Here is a 17,959-nt window from a genome sequence, read left to right as displayed (position 1 = left end):
TCGTGAATGGTTGGTAGCTGTTATTTCTCAGGTTGAAAGTGACGTCAAGGAAGTTGACGGTTTGCTTGTTGGCTTCAATCGTGATCCGTAGGCCGTTCTCTTTGAAAATTTGGCATATGCGCTTCTTGGTATTCTCGCTGCTCCTTGGCGAGGCGCGACACACTGCCAGTCCGTCATCACGGTAAATACCAAGGTATATATATATATATATATATATATATTTTATTTTTTATTTTTTATTTTTTTTATTTATTTTAATTTTTTAATTTTTTAATTTTATTTATTTTTTTACAATAAAATTCATGCAACAGAGCTGCCAGTTTTTCCACAATACAATCTACGGTTGTTGTTTTTACAGTGTGTTAATATATATGGAAAAACGGTACAAAAGTGTTTTGTACGATAAAAAAAAAGCAAGTCAATCCCCAGAATTTTACCTTAAAATCTATTGTCATTTTTACTGTGTACAATTTGATGGGTGACTTACAATGACGTTATAAGTCAAGCAGATATTGAAGTATTTATTTTTATGCATGGGAATGTCATATTTGGCTGCATTATTAGATACAATTAAAGCTTAAAATGTATGAAATTGCAAGCAGTGCATATTATTTTTGCACATCGAAATGGAAAGAACAAATAGCCTTCAGTAAGAAAAGATAAAGTACTTTTATCAACTCATATTATTTCCAGGCTTTCACGGGCCACATAAAAGGATGTAGCGGGCCAAGTGTGGCCCCCCGGGGCCTTGAGTTTGACACCTGTGATCTAGATATAATAATAAATATAATATCAGTGTTTCCCACACATTCATTTATTTGTGGCGGCCCGCCACGAAAGAATTATGTCCGCCACAAATGGATTTTTCGGCTTTTGACTTGCTCGACCGCTCATAAAAGCAATGGGACTGTCTGTGAATGTACCTTGTAGTTACAACTCCGGTGCAGTAGGTGGCGGTAGCCTACTATGCATTGTAACTCTGCCAATAGCACTTAATTCACCTGGTGGGCCAGAAGAAGAAGAAGAAGAGGGACGGACGGACGGACGGGAACAAAATACTCGCCGGCTACTTTTCATAATGATGGCGCTTCCTACGTTTCTACCTCAAACGTCCAAAAGCTGCTGAAAGCCTTGATCCAGGATGCCATGGGGAAAAAAACTTAAATGGTGCCTTTTGGCGATAGTTAGCAGCTTGGTGGCTCATAGCCGGCTAGCTAACGCTTGCTAGAGTGGTAGCATTGCTTCATTTTTACAGGTGTTATAGGTAGATAGGTTATAGCTGCATCGCTTGCGGCTCGTCATATATTTAACGTTAATCCGCGATTTCACCGAGCGTTTCACTGACGGTGAGCAGCCTGACGCTGCTTCATTAACATCGCCGCTTTTTGACTCGGTCACCTGTTTTCATACCGACGAGCTAACGTGTCCAGGTTATAACCCTGTTGTCAATAAACACACATGGACTGAAGCTAAGTTGTCCACTGTCCACTGCAGCATGTGAATGCAATGAAAATAATAAAATGTGAGCCAACCAGTTGTTAAAATGTTGTCCAGGTTAATGTTTTGGCCATTAAAGGCCCTTCATTTCAAGACTTCAACTGTGATCGGGCTTTAAGCAGGTGGCTGACCTGTTCAGATGGGTGTAACTGCTACTGCTCAAATAATGTGAAATAGCATTTAATTGTACATGTATGCAATGCCATTTAAATGTAATTATAGATAATAATAATAATAAATACTGTGTAGTGTTGTAAATAGTCAACGGGAAGGATTTTAGTAAGATATAAGCCATGAGCACTACACAGCCAGAAAAAAACCTAGGCAGGACAAGTAAAAATATTGGGGCAAGTAGATTTGAGAAGTCGGGCAAGTAGAAAAAAACCTTAACGTTGAACCCTGCATGTGTTGAGCTGCTGCCGCTTAAGGTTACACGGCACTGTACATAGAGCGCTTCTGCTCGTTAGTAATACATTCTAATGTTGGATGTTCACTCCTTCACACAGATGAGTATAGAAAAATATTTTCAACGGCCGAAAAGGGCTCGACTTGAAGAGGAGGTAGGCCTACAGTTCGGACCACAGGTACGACCTGTTCAGCAGCAGCAGGAGGAGGAGGAGGAGGTTGACTGACTGTGGCAGGACACCTCTGCCTCCGTTTCACTTCATGTTGCTGGTAAATAATATGGTTGTAGTAGTAGGCTAAAGTTAAATTATTTAGTATTCACTAATTAAAGGGGCAGAGCTTTAAGAGACATTTTAGCTTTTATATTTTATAAGATATATTTTTTGTAAGAACCACAATTAATAAATATATTTCAGTGAATCACTAATTGTTCAAATCTGTATATAAATATGTACATAAAATGTTGTAATTATATTCAAACTCCGCGTTCTTCTTGGTCATCGCCGCTGCCGCCGCTGGACTGATGAATCACACTTTTCCATCTGGCAATCTGATGGACCAGTCTGGGTTTGGAGGTTGCCAGGAGAACGCTACATTTTGAACTGCATTGTGAAATTTGGTGGAGGAGGAATTATGGTGTGGGGTTGTTTTTCTCAGCAGTTGGGCTTGGCCCCTTAGTTCCAGTGAAAGGAACTTTGTATGCTCCAGGATACCAAAACATTTTGGACAATTCCATGCTCCCAACCTGGTGGGAACAGTTTGGAGCGGGCCCCTTCCTCTTCCAACATGACTGACAAAGCAAGGTCCATAAAGACACGGACGACAGAGTCTGGTGTGGATGAACTTGACTGGCCTGCCCAGAGTCCTGACCTGAACTCCGATAGAATACTGTCAAGACTTGATCTTGGGTGTTTGCTTTTCCGGGATGCAACGGAAAGTTGGCACGGGCGAGACGGGAATGAAGGTACATGATTTATTTAATATATCAAAAAAAAGCAAACGAAAAGCGCGCACAGTGGCGGAGAATAAACTATGAAATCAAAAGACTATAGCAAAAAGTACAAACAAAAAACACGCACAATGGTGGAGAACAAACTATGAAACCAAAAAGACTATAAACATGGAACAAAAACTTACTTGGCTTGGACAAAAATAGTTGCATGAAGAATGGACATGGAAAGAATGGACAGAGCATACCGTATTTTCCGCACTATAAGGCGCACCGGATTATTAGCCGCACCTTCTATGAATTACATATTTCATAATTTTGTCCACCAATAAGCCGCCCCGGACTATAAGCCGCGCCTACGCTGCGCTAAAGTGAATGTCAAAAAAACGCTGCGCTAAAGTGAATGTCAAAAAAACAGTCAGATAGTTCAGTCAAACTTTAATAATATATTGAAAACCAGCGTTCTAACAACTCTGTCCCAAAATGTACAAATGTGCAATCACAAACATAGTAAAATTCAAAATGGTGTAGAGCAATAGCAACATAATGTTGCTCGAACGTTAATGTCACAACACACAAAATAAACATAGCGCTCACTTTCTGAAGTTATTCTTCATTCGTACCGGTAAATCCTTCGAATTCTTCGTCTTCGGTGTCCGAATTGAAAAGTTGCGCAAGCGTGGGTTCCAAAATGGCCGGCTCCGTCTCTTCGAAGTCATCGGAGTCAGTGTCGCTGTTGTTGTCCAGTAGTTCTGTGAATCCTGCCTTCCGGAAAGCTCGGACCACAGTTGTGACCGAAATATCTGCCCAGGCATTTACGATCCACTGGCAAATGTTGGCGTATGTCGTCCGGCGCTGTCTGCCCGTCTTAGTGAAGGTGTGTTCGCCTTCGGTCATCCATTGTTCCCACGCCGTTCGCAGTCGTGATTTGAATGCCCTGTTGACACCAATATCCAGCGGTTGGAGTTCTTTGGTTAATCCACCCGGAATGACGGCGAGTGTTGTATTTGTGTGCTTCACTTGTTTTTTGACACCATCTGTGATGTGGGCGCGCATGGAGTCGTATATCAACATGGACGGAGCTGCGTGAAAAAAGCCACCCGGCCTCTTCGCGTAAACTTCCCTTAACCACTCGCTCATCTTTTCTTCATCCATCCATCCCTTCGAGTTAGCTTTTATGATGACGCCGGCTGGAAAGGTCTCTTTTGGCAAGGTCTTCCTTTTGAATATCACCATGGGAGGAAGTTTCTGGCCATTAGCATGGCAAGCTAGAACCACAGTGAAGGACGACTTCTCATTCCCTGTGGTGCGAATATTCACCGTACGTGCTCCCGTTGTATCAACAGTGCGGTTCACAGGAATATCAAAAGTCAGTGGAACCTCGTCCATGTTGATAATGTTCTCTGGCCGGATCTTTTTTTCCGCTATCTTCTTTTTACAATATGCACGGAAAGTAGCCAGCTTTTCTTTAAAGTCGTTAGGCAGTTGCTGTGAAATAGTGGTCCGTGTGCGGATGGAGAGATTGCGTCTTTTCATAAACCGGAAACACCAAGAAGCACCACCTTTAAAATCATCCAGGTGAAGTTCGCTTGCTAGCGTTGTTGCCTTCATTGGAATAGTGATGGTGCTGACACTTCTGCTTGCTGCTCTCTGCTCAACAACCCACTGTTCGAGTTCGTCCTCCAACTGTTGCCATCTTGCTTTGTTCCCTCGGAAACTCTGTTTTGTCTTCTTTACCTGGCGCAGGTCATCTTCTTGCTTCCTCCACCTACGCACCATTGATTCATTTATGTTATATTCTCTTGCTGCTGCTCTATTTCCGTGTTCTTCGGCATGACTTATTGCCTTAAGTTTAAATTCTGCGTTATAAGCGTGTCGTTTAGTAGGAGCCATTTTGTAGTCTGGTCTTTACAGATGTAGACACACAAAGGAAATGAAACGAAATATCCGCGCGCTTCTTTTTCTTCCGGGGGCGGGCGGTAGCGCTTCCTGTTCTATGGGGGCGGGTGCTTACCTTGGCGGTTGCTTGCGTAGAAGAAGAAGCGCTTCCTGTTCTACCGGGAAAAAAGATGGCGGCTGTTTACCGAAGTTGCGAGATCGAAACTTTATGAAAATGAATCGTAATAAAGCGCACCGGGTTATAAGGCGCACTGTTAGCTTTTGAGAAAATTTGTGGTTTTTAGGTGCGCCTTATAGTGCGGAAAATACGGTAAATGTGGTGAGGTCGTCAGCAAGACAAACTGAAAAACACTGAACTTAAATACTACAGACATGATTAACGAAAACAGGTGCGTGGCTCAAGACGTGAAACAGGTGCGTGACGTGACAGGTGAAAACTAATGGGTTGCTATGGTGACAATTAAGAGTGCGCAATGAGTCCAAACGTGGAACAGGTGAAACTAATGGGGTAATCATGGAAACAAGACAAGGGAGTGAAAAGACAGAAACTAAAGAGTCCTATAACTAAACAAAACATGATTACACAGACATGACAAATACCTTTGGGATGAATTAGAACGGAGACCGAGAGCCAGCAACATCAGTGCGTGACCTTGGAAGAATGGTGGAAAATTCCTATAAAGACACTCGGCAACCTTGTGGACAGCCCTTCCCAGAAGAGTTGAAGCTGTAATAGCTGCAAAAGGTGTCATATTGAACCCTATGGGTTAGGAATGGGATGGCACTTCAAGGTCATATGTGAGTCAAGGCAGATAGTGTACCAAGTGTGTGTATGAGGTGCATGTTGGGATGGGGGCCACTTATGGGGGCCTACCCCTGATTGGAGTAGAACCCCTCAGAAAGCACATCTCTAAAATACCTCAAATATGCACGGTTTGATATGATGGAGCATCGTGGCCATGCTCCTCCAAAGGCGACCCGCTTTCCAGCTCAGCAAGCGGCGAGACGAGGAAGGAGGAGGAGGAGGAGGCAACATGAATAGATGAAGAGGCTGCACAGACAGAGGAAGCCTTGTTGTGGACTCATTTAGGGATGGGGGGGGCGGGGGGGGGGGGGGGTGAATACGTCTGCTGAGAGATGGACAGACTTCTTTCACCACCATTTCATTTCATCCCCCCCATCTTCATCTTTCTCCCACCAGTGCACCGTGGGAGAGAAATGACACTTGTATGCAGATAAAAGAACCTTGTTATTATTACCCTATTTTCCGGACCATAGGGCGCACCGGATTATAAAGGCACCCTGCTGAGGAGCGGGTCTAGTCAGGTCTGTTTTCATACTAAAGGCACCCCGGATTATAAGGCGCATTAAAGTAGTCATGTTATTATGATTGTTTTCTAAATGTAAAAGACTTCTTTGAGGTCTACATCAGTGTTTTTCAACCACTGTGCCGCGGCACACTAGTGATGATGATGTTGTTAATAATGTTGATGTTGATGATGATGTTGTTGTTGTTGATGATGTTGTTGTTGATAATTTTGTTGATGATGTTGTTGTTAATGATGTTGTTAATGTTGTTGATGATGCTGTTGTTGATGATGTTGTTGTTAATGTTGTTGATGATGTTGTTGTCAATATTGTTGTTGATAATGTTGTTGATGATGTTGTTGTTGATAATTTTGTTGACGATGTTGTTGTTAATGTTGTTGTTGTTGATGTTGTTGATTATGTTGTTGTTAATGTTGTTGTTGTTTATGTTGTTGTTGTTGTTGATGATGTTGTTGTCAATGTTGTTGTTGATAATGTTGTTGATGATGTTGTTGTTAATGTTGTTGTTGATAATGTTGTTGATGATGTTGTTGTTAATGTTGTCGTTGATAAAGTTGTTGATGATGTTGTTGTTGATGATGTTGTTGTTAATGTTGTTGTTGATAAAGTTGTTGATGATGTTGTTGTTAATGTTGTTGTTGATGTTGTTGTTGATGATCTTGTCGTTAATGTTGTTGTTGTTAATGTTGTTGATGATGTTGTTGTTGATGATGTTGTTGTTGTTGATGATGTTGTTGTTAATGTTGTTGTTGATTATGTTGTTGATGATTTTGTTGTTGATGATATTGTTGTTGACAATGTTGTTGTTAATGTTGTTGTTGTTTGTTGTTGTTGTTGTTGTTGATGATGTTGTTGTCAATGTTGTTGTTGATAATGTTGTTGATGATGTTGTTGTTAATGTTGTTGTTGATAATGTTGTTGATGATGTTGTTGTTGATAAAGTTGTTGATGATGTTGTTGTTGATGATGTTGTTGTTAATGTTGATGTTGTTGTTGATGATGTTGTTGTTAATGATGTTGTTAATGTTGTTGATGATGTTGTTAATGTTGTTGATGATGTTGTTGTTGATGATGTTGTTGTTAATGTTGTTGATATTGTTGTTGATGATGTTGTTGTTGATTATATTGTTGTTATTATTGTTGATGATGTTGTTGTTGATCATGTTGATGTTGTTGATAATGTTGATGGTGTTGTTGATGATGTTGTTGTTAATGTTGTTGTTGATAATGTTGTTGATGATATTGTTGTTGATGATGTTGTTGTTGATAATGTTGTTGATAATGTTGTTGATAATGTTGTTGTTGATGATGTTGTTGTTAATATTGTTGATGATGTTGTTGTTGATAATGTTGATGTCTATGTTGTTGTTGATGATGTTGTTGTTAATGTTGTTGTTGATGATGTTGTTGTTGATGATGTTGTTGTTAATGTTGTTGTTAATGTTGTTGATGATGTATTTGTTAATATTGTTGATGAAGTTGTTGTTGATAATGTTGATGTTGTAGATAATGTTATTGATGATGTTGTTGTTGATAATGTTGATGATGATGTTGTTGTTGTGTTGATGATGTTGTTGTTGATGATGTTGTTGTTAATGTTGTTGTTGATAATGTTGTTGATGATGTCGTTGTTAATATTGTTGATGATGTTGTTGTTGATAATGTTGTTGTTGTTAACGGTGTTGTTGAAGATGTTGTTTTTGTGTTGATGTTGTTTTTGTATTTGATCAATTATGTTGTTGTTGTTAATGTTGTTGATGATGATGTTGATGTTGTTTTTGAAGATGTAGTTTTTTGTGTTGTTTTTTGTATTTGATGAATGTTGTTGTTGTTAATGTTGTTGTTGATGATGATGTTGTTGATAATATTGATGTTGTTAATATTGTTGTTGTTAATGTTGTTGTTGATGTTGATGATGTTGATGTTGTTGATAATATTGATGTTGTTGATGATTATGTTGTTAATGTTGTTGTTGATGATGTTGTTGTTGTTGATAATGATGTTGATGATGATGTTGTTGATAATGTTGATGTTGATGACGATGTTGTTGTTGATAATGTTGTTGATGATGATGTTGTTTATAATATTGTTTATGATGTCTGGTGTGCCGTGGGAGATGATCTAATTTCACCTATTTGGGTTAGAAATATGTTTTGCAAAGCAGTAATTATAGTCTGCAAATGATGTGTTGTTGTTGAGTGTCGGTGCTGTCTAGAGCTGGGCAGAGTAACCGTGTAATACTCTTCCATATCAGTAGGTGGCAGCCGGTAGCTAATTGCTTTGTAGATGTCGGGAACAGCGGGAGGCAGTGTGCAGGTAAAAAGGTGTCTAATGCTTAAACCAAAAATAAGCAAAAGGTGAGTGACCCTAAGATAAGGCATTGAAGCTTAGGGAAGGCTATGCAGAACGAAACTAAAGCTGGACTGGCTACTAAGTAAACAAAAACAAAAACAAAAACAAAAACTGTCATGTCTGTGTGATCATGTTTTGTTTTAGTAATGTTCGGTTTAAATTTTGGACTTTTTGTGCACTTTTGTTTTGTTTTGTCACCATAGCAACCATTAGTTTCACCTGTCACGTCACGCACCTGTTCCACGTTTGGACTCATTGTGCACTCTTGTCACCATAGCAACCATTAGTTTTCACCTGTCACGTCACGCACCTGTTTCACGTTTCGAGTCACGCACCTGCTTTCACTAATCATGTCCATAGTATTTAAGTTCATTCATTTTCTGTTGTTCGTTCTGACGACATCACCACATTTATGCTCCTGCACACTCTCCACACCCTGATGACCCTTGCTACTCTTTTTTTCATGCCGGTTCCATGCCAAGTAAGTTTTTGTTTGTTAAGCCACAGTTAGTGTTTTGTTTAATTGTTCATAGTTTCTGCCAATGTGCAAGTTTTGTGTTTAAAGTCTAGTTTTATTCTCCGCCACTGTGCGCGCTTTTTGTTTATTCCTTTTTTGATAGTTTAAATAAATCATGTACCCACCTTCAAGCCTTGACCAGTCCAGTTCATTTGCACCACGGGAGAACAAACCAAGCCACAGTCCTAGTCATGACAAAAACAAACAAACAACAAAACAAAACAAAAACAAACAAAACAAAAACAAAAAGTGAGTGCCCCTAAGAAAAGGCATTGAAGCTTAGGGAAGGCTATGCAGAACGAAACTAAAGCTGGACTGGCTACTAAGTAAACAAAAACAAAAACAAAAACAAACAAACAACAAAGCAAAACAAACAAAACAAAACAAAAACAAAAACAAAAGGTGAGTGCCCCTAAGAAAAGGCATTGAAGCTTAGGGAAGGCTATGCAGAACGAAACTAAAAGTGAACTGGCTACTAAGTAAACAAAAACAAAAACAAAAACAAACAAACAACAAAACAAAACAAAAGCAAAACAAACAAAACAAAACAAAAACAAAAACAAAAGGTGATTGCCCCTAAGAAAAGGCATTGAAGCTTAGGGAAGGCTATGCAGAACCAAACTAAAACTGAACTGGCTACAAAGTAAACAAAAACAGAATGCTGGACGACAGCAAAGACTTACTGTGGAGCAAAGACAATGTACATCCCAACATGACATGACAATCAACAATGTCCCCACAAAGAAGGATTAAAAACAACTGAAATATTCTTGATTGCTAAAACAAAGTCGATGCGGGGAAATATCGCTCAAAGGAAGACATGAAACTGCTACCGGAAAATACCAAAAAAAGAAAAAAAAGCCACCAAAATAAGAGCGCAAGAGAAGGACTAAAACACAAAAAAAGTCCAAATAAGTCAGGGTGTGATGTGACAGGTGGTGACAGTACACCTACTTTGAGACAAGAGCTATAGTGATGCATGCTTGGTTATGCTTTAAAGTCATACCCAACAATTGGGACAACGATTTTTTTATTATCAACTTAGTTCGTTTTTAATGATTTCTGCTGGTACCTCCGTGTTTTTTTAACGCAAGAAATGTGCCTCGGCTCAAAAAAGTTTGAAAAACCACTTTGACAGCGTCATCTTTGTTGTAGCGGTGTAGCGTGCAAGGACGGGAGTGGAAGAAGTGTCAAAAGATGGCGCTAACTGTTTTTAATGACATTCAGACTTTACTTCAATCAATAACGGAGCAGCATCTCCTCATCCGTGGCTCACTAGTGCAACAACAACAACGCCCGAAATGTGTCCCGTGAAAAACTGTCCTCTCTAATAAGTTAAGTTCCTTGGGTGAATAATGTCAAGTCACTACACCGGTATGTTTTAGTGCTAGTTGACTGACAGATATAAGTAAGAACTTTAGAAAGGTCACACCCAGGTTGTTGATTGTTACCCTCTCCCGTCTTGCAGTTCTACCTGCAGGCCAGGTTGTCGTGGCGAGGGGCTCGGCTGCTGCGACCCCTGGTACAGTTCATCTTGGTGATGATCGCCATCTACACCGGACTCAGCCGCATCTCCGACTACCGCCACCACCCCACCGACGTCCTCACGGGCTTCCTTCAAGGCGGGCTCACCGCATACTGGGTGGTACGTTCACCGGAATGTTCTGTTTGGACTAGATGTGACTAATTAGGTTATATTCAAACACAGTGTTACTGTTCAAACTGTGTGAAAGTGAAGTGAAGTGGATGATATTTATATAGCGCTTTTCTCTAGTGACTCAAAGCGCTTTTGCATGGTTAAAAGTCATTATTTTGTCATTATTTTGACTTAGTCAATTAGTAAGTCATAATTAAAGGTAAAGTACCAACCGAGAACCACCGATCTATACTACTCGTTGGCCTTACCTTAGATGTAACTAATTAGATGAGCATAGTAACTCATTAGATAACCATAGTAACTCATTAGATTACCGTAGTAACTAATTAGATGACCATAGTAACTCATTAGATGACCATAGTAACTCATTAGATTAGCATAGTAACTCATTAGATGACCATAGTAACTAATTATATGACCATAGTAACTAATTAGATTAGCATAGTAACTCATTAAATTACCATAGTAGCTAATTAGATGACCATAGAAACTCAGTAGATGAGCATAGTAACTCATTAGATGACCATAGTAACTCATTCGATTAGCATAGTAACTCATTAGATGACCATAGTAACTAATTAGATGACCATAGTAACTAATTAGATGACCATAGTAACTCATTAGATGACCATAGTAACTCATTAGATGACCATAGTAACTAATTCGATGACCATAGTAACTCACTAGATGACCATAGTAACTCATTAGATGACCATAGTAACTCATTAGATGACCATAGTAACTAATTCGATTAGCATAGTAACTCATTAGATGACCATAGTAACTAATTAGATGACCATAGTAACTCATTAGATGACCATAGTAACTAATTAGATGACCATAGTAACTAATTAGATTAGCATAGTAACTAATTATATTAGCATAGTAACTAATTAGATGACCATAATAACTAATTAGATGACCACAGTAATTAATTAGATTACCATAGTAACTATTTAGATTAGCATAGTAACTAATTAGATGACCATATTAAATAATTTGATTAGCAAAATAACTAATTAGATGACCACAGTAACTCATTAGATGACCATAGTAACTAATTCTATTAGCATAGTAACTCATTAGATGACCATAGTAACTAATTAGATGACCATAGTAACTCATTAGATGACCATAGTAACTCATTAGATGACCATAGTAACTAATTCGATTAGCATAGTAACTCATTAGATGACCATAGTAACTAATTAGATGACCATAGTAACTCATTAGATGACCATAGTAACTAATTAGATGACCATAGTAACTAATTAGATTAGCATAGTATCTCATTAAATTACCATAGTAGCTAATTAGATGACCATAGTAACTCATTAGATGACCATAGTAACTCATTAGATGACCATAGTAACTAATTCGATTAGCATAGTAACTCATTAGATGACCATAGTAACTCATTAGATGACCATAGTAACTAATTCGATGACCATAGTAACTAATTAGATGACCATAGTAACTAATTAGATGACCATAGTAACTCATTAGATGACCAAAGTAACTCATTAGATGACCATAGTAACTAATTAGATGACCATAGTAACTCATTAGATGACCATAGTAACTCATTATATGACCATAGTAACTCATTAGATTACTATAGTAACTAATTAGATGACCATAGTAACTCATTAGATGACCATAGTAACTCATTAGATGACCAAAGTAACTAATTAGATGACCATAGTAACTCATTAGATGACCATAGTAACTCATTATATGACCATAGTAACTCATTAAATTACTATAGTAACTAATTAGATGACCATAGTAACTCATTAGATTAGCATAGTAACTCATTAGATGACCATAGTAACTCATTAGATGACCATAGTAACTAATTAGAGGACCATAGTAACTCATTAGATGACCATAGTAACTCATTAGATGACCATAGTAACTAATTAGAGGACCATAGTAACTCATTAGATGACCATAGTAACTCATTAGATGACCATAGTAACTAATTATATGACCATAGTAACTAATTATATTAGCATAGTAACTAATTAGATGACCATAGTAACTAATTATATTAGCATAGTAACTAATTAGATGACCATAGTAACTAATTAGATAACCATAGTAACTAATACGATGACTATAGTAACTAATTTGATTACCATAATAACTAATTAGATGACCATATTAACTAACTTGATTACCATAGTAACTAATTAGATTAATATAGTAACTAATTACATTTCCATAGTAACTAATTAGATGACTATAGTAACTAATTAGATTAGCATAGTAACTCATTAGATGACCATTGTAACTAATTATATGACCATAGTAACTCATTAGATGACTATAGTAACTAATTAGATGACCATAGTAACTCATTAGATTACTATAGTAACTAATTAGATGACCATAGTAACTAATTAGATGACCATAGTAACTAATTATATTAGCATAGTAACTAATTAGATGACCATAGTAACTAATTAGATAACCATAGTAACTAATACGATGACTATAGTAACTAATTTGATTACTATAATAACTAATTAGATGACCATATTAACTAACTTGATTACCATAGTAACTAATTAGATTACTATAGTAACTAATTACATTTCCATAGTAACTAATTAGATGACTATAGTAACTAATTAGATGACTATAGTAACTAATTAGATGACCATAGTAACTCATTAGATGACCATGGTAACTAATGATATGACCATAGTAACTAATTAGATGACCATAGTAACTAATTAGATGACCATAGTAACTCATTCGATTACCATAGTAACTAATTAGATGACCATAGTAACTAATTAGATGACCATAGTAACTCATTAGATGACCATAGTAACTAATTAGATGACCATAGTAACTAATTATATTAGCATAGTAGCTAATTAGATGACCATAGGGTGAAGTGTCTCGCTCAAGGACACAACGGATCGTGACGAGATTGGTAGAAGGTGGGGATCGAACCAGGAACCCTCGGGTTGCTGGCACGGCCACTTTTCCAGCTCGTTTTGGAGCAAGTTTGGAAGAAGGCAAGATTGTTTTATAAACATCTCCGCCATGGTTTGATTTGATATTTCCCGGATAACTCACCGTCCCTGCTGGTGTTGGGAGCAGCGGCAGATCGACTGCGTATCACAGGTTGTGTATCTCTGCCCCGCAGGCCTTCTACATCTCCTCCATGTTCAAGCCTGGTACTCGTCCAGACCTGACCCCCACCAGCATGTCCCTGGAGAGTCCTCTGTCCAGCCAGCAGACTGTTTGTTAGCCCCGGGGGCTCCCAAGACCACGTCCAAGACCTCGGTGCTCGCCAACCGACAGACCATTTTGGAATTTTTTTTTGTTTTTTTTTACCAGAAAGGGAATGGTTCCGAGGAGACGACGTGATTACTCGTGGACGGAAGTACGATCTAACACACAATCAGTCCAAACACAAGAAGCACATTTGACCTGAAAAGTCGAACCCGTCCGGTGATGTTATAGATTATTTTTTAATGAAATATGTAAAAATGTCGAAAAAATAAGTATATTTTCCAGATGATTATTAGATGCTGCTAATATTGATAGTTAACAACCTTTGTTTTTGTCTGCGGTGGAGGGTCCAGTCAGCCGTCCAAGCCAAACGTTGGCTTATAAACCATACAAATGGCTGCTGTGTACAGTCCTGGTCCATAGGTTGACGTACATGGCTGTCTTGAGTCATTTCTACAACTCTTATTTTTTTGTGATGTAGTGATTGGAGCACTTACTTGTTGCTCACAAAAAAACATTCATGAAGTTTGCTTCTTTTATGAATTTATTATGGCTCTACTGAAAATGTGAGGGTCAAAAGTATACATACAGCAATGTTAATATTTGCTTACATGTCCCTTGGCAGGTTTACCTGCAATAAGGCAGCTTGATCTGCTTGAATTTTTGACCAGTTCAGCTAAATGTGTTGCTTTTCTGACACGGACTTGTTTCTTCAGAATTGTCCACACCTTTAAGTCAGGACCATTATGGGTTGGAGGAGGGAGTTGTGACGGCACAGTCCCACAAGGGGGAGGCCATTCTAAAACCTTCATTCTAGCCTGATTTAACCATTCCTTTACCACTTTTGAGGTGTGTTTGGGGTCATTGTCCTGTTGGAACACCCAACTGCGCCCAAGACCCAACCTCCGGGCTGATGATTTTAGCTTGTCCTGAAGAATTTGGAGGAAATTCTCTATTTACTCTCTGTAAAGCAGCAGTTCCATTGGCAGCAAAACAGGCCCAGAGCATAATACTACCACCACCATGCTTGACGGGTCAAAAGTATACATACAGAAATGTTAATATTTGCTTACATGTCCCTTGGCAAGTTTACCCGCAATAAGGCGCTTTTGGTAGCCATCCACAAGCTTCTGCTTGACCACTTGACCACAAAATTGCTGCAGTTCAGCTAAATGTGTTGCTTTTCTGACACGGACTTGTTTCTTCAGAATTGTCCACACCTTTAAGTCAGGACCGTTATGGGTTGGAGGAGGGAGTTGTGACGGCACAGTCCCACAAGGGGGAGGCCATTCTAAAACCTTCATTCTAGCCTGATTTAGCCATTCCTTTACCACTTTTGACGTGTGTTTGGGGTCATTTTCCTGTTGGAACACCCAACTGCGCCCAAGACCCAACCTCCGGGCTGGTGATTTTAGCTTGTCCTGAAGAATTTGGAGGTAATCCTCCTTTTTCATTGTCCCGTTTACTCTCTGTAAAGCAGCAGTTCCATTGGCAGCAAAACAGGCCCAGAGCATAATACTACCACCACCATGCTTGACGGGTCAAAAGTATACATACAGCAATGTTAATATTTGCTTACATGTCCCTTGGCAAGTTTACCCGCAATAAGGCGCTTTTGGTAGACATCCACAAGCTTCTGCTTGACCACTTGACCACAAAATTGCTGCAGTTCAGCTAAATGTGTTGCTTTTCTGACACGGACTTGTTTCTTCAGAATTGTCCACACCTTTAAGTCAGGACCGTTATGGGTTGGAGGAGGGAGTTGTGACGGCACAGTCCCACAAGGGGGAGGCCATTCTAAAACCTTCATTCTAGCCTGATTTAGCCATTCCTTTACCACTTTTGACGTGTGTTTGGGGTCATTTTCCTGTTGGAACACGCAACTGCGCCCAAGACCCAACCTCCGGGCTGATGATTTTAGCTTGTCCTGAAGAATTTGGAGGTAATCCTCCTTTTTCATTGTCCCGTTTACTCTCTGTAAAGCAGCAGTTCCATTGGCAGCAAAACAGGCCCAGAGCATAATACTACCACCACCATGCTTGACGGGTCAAAAGTATACATACAGCAATGTTAATATTTGCTTACATGTCCCTTGGCAAGTTTACCCGCAATAAGGCGCTTTTGGTAGCCATCCACAAGCTTCTGCTTGACCACTTGACCACAAAATTGCTGCAGTTCAGCTAAATGTGTTGCTTTCCTGACACGGACTTGTTTCTTCAGCATTGTCCACACCTTTAAGTCAGGACCGTTATGGGTTGGAGGAGGGAGTTGTGACGGCACAGTCCCACAAGGGGGAGGCCATTCTAAAACCTTCATTCTAGGCTGATTTAGCCATTCCTTTACCACTTTTGACGTGTGTTTGGGGTCATTTTCCCAACTGCGCCCAAGACCCAACCTCCGGGCTGATGATTTTAGCTTGTCCTGAAGAATTTGGAGGTAATCCTCCTTTTTCATTGTCCCATTTACTCTCTGTAAAGCAGCAGTTCCATTGGCAGCAAAACAGGCCCAGAGCATAATACTACCACCACCATGCTTGACGGGTCAAAAGTATACATACAGCAATGTTAATATTTGCTTACATGTCCCTTGGCAAGTTTACCCGCAATAAGGCGCTTTTGGTAGCCATCCACAAGCTTCTGCTTGACCACTTGACCACAAAATTGCTGCAGTTCAGCTAAATGTGTTGCTTTTCTGACACGGACTTGTTTCTTCAGCATTGTCCACACATTTAAGTCAGGACCGTTATGGGTTGGAGGAGGGAGTTGTGACGGCACAGTCCCACAAGGGGGAGGCCATTCTAAAACCTTCATTCTAGCCTGATTTAGCTATTCCTTTACCACTTTTGACGTGTGTTTGGGGTCATTTTCCCAACTGCGCCCAAGACCCAACCTCCGGGCTGATGATTTTAGCTTGTCCTGAAGAATTTGGAGGTAATCCTCCTTTTTCATTGTCCCATTTACTCTCTGTAAAGCAGCAGTTCCATTGGCAGCAAAACAGGCCCAGAGCATAATACTACCACCACCATGCTTGGCGGTAGGTGTGGTGGTCCTGGCATTAAAGGCCTAACTCATTTTCATTCATTACTTGTTTCTATGTAACTGCTTTATATTGTTTTACTTTCTTTTTTATTCAAAAAAATGTTTTTAATTTATTTATCTTATTTTATTTATTTTATTTTTTTTTTAAAAGGACCTTATCTTCACCATACCTGGTTGTCCAAATTAGGCATAATAATGTGTTAATTCCACGACTGTATATATCGGTATCGGTTGATATCGCTATCGGTAATTAAGAGTTGGACAATATCGGAATATTGGATATCGGCAAAAAAGCCATTATCGGACATCCCTACCAAAAATAGATGCTGAATTTGTTACCAGTCATTTTTATTTAAGGAAGAGTGACTAAAAGAATTAGAGAAATCCCTAAAATAAAAATAAAAATCTCAATAAAGTACATTGTACGCTCAGCAGCAACAATTTAAAAATAGAACAAAACGATATTATGTAAGAAAAAAATATTTGTTAATACTATACTTAATAATAACGGATTTGTTTTAAATGTACAGTCGTGGTCAAAGTTTACATACACTTGTACCCACCACCATGCTTGACAGGAGGGATGGTGTTCCTGGGATTAAAGGCCTCACCTTTTCTCCTCCAAACATATTGCTGGGTATTGTGGCCAAACAGCTCCATCTTTGTTTCATCTGACATCACATGGACAAAGTGGAGGAAAGTTCTGTGGTCAGATGAAACAAAAACTGAGTCGTTTGGCCACAATACCCAGCAATATGTTTGGAGGAGAAAAGGTGAGGCCTTTAATCCCAGGAACACCATGCCTACCGTAGAATTTTGGCAGTATTATATTAAAAGTCGTCATTTTACTCAACGCAAGTCAAAATGTTACAAGAAAAACGTAACTTTTGTGCAATATTATGATAAAAGTTGGAATTTTCCTAAATAACAATCACAATTTTGCAAGAAAAGCTTAACATTTTCGCAATTTTATGAAAAGAGTCGTCATTTTACTCGACAAAAGTCACAATTTTATAAGGAAACTTTAACTTGTTGGCAATATTATAATGGCAAAATGATGACTA

General features: G+C 39.0%; 1 protein-coding gene across 1 annotated transcript in view; it reads left to right on the top strand.

The window, feature by feature from the left end:
* Positions 1-16,956, top strand: part of ppap2d (phosphatidic acid phosphatase type 2D) — a 104,489-nt gene extending 87,533 nt beyond the window's left edge. The window contains exons 5-6 of the mRNA XM_061982110.1: positions 10,417-10,593; positions 13,769-16,956. Of these exons, the coding sequence (XP_061838094.1) occupies positions 10,417-10,593; positions 13,769-13,873 (282 nt within the window). The 3' untranslated portion in view covers positions 13,874-16,956. The remainder of the gene's footprint in view (positions 1-10,416; positions 10,594-13,768) is intronic.
* Positions 16,957-17,959: the final 1,003 nt, after the last annotated feature.

This window comes from Nerophis lumbriciformis, linkage group LG24 (genome assembly GCF_033978685.3).
Source record: "Nerophis lumbriciformis linkage group LG24, RoL_Nlum_v2.1, whole genome shotgun sequence".
Lineage (NCBI taxonomy): Eukaryota > Metazoa > Chordata > Actinopteri > Syngnathiformes > Syngnathidae > Nerophis > Nerophis lumbriciformis.
Note: the sequence above shows the minus strand (reverse complement) of the source record. Positions and strands in the feature narration are given on the sequence as shown.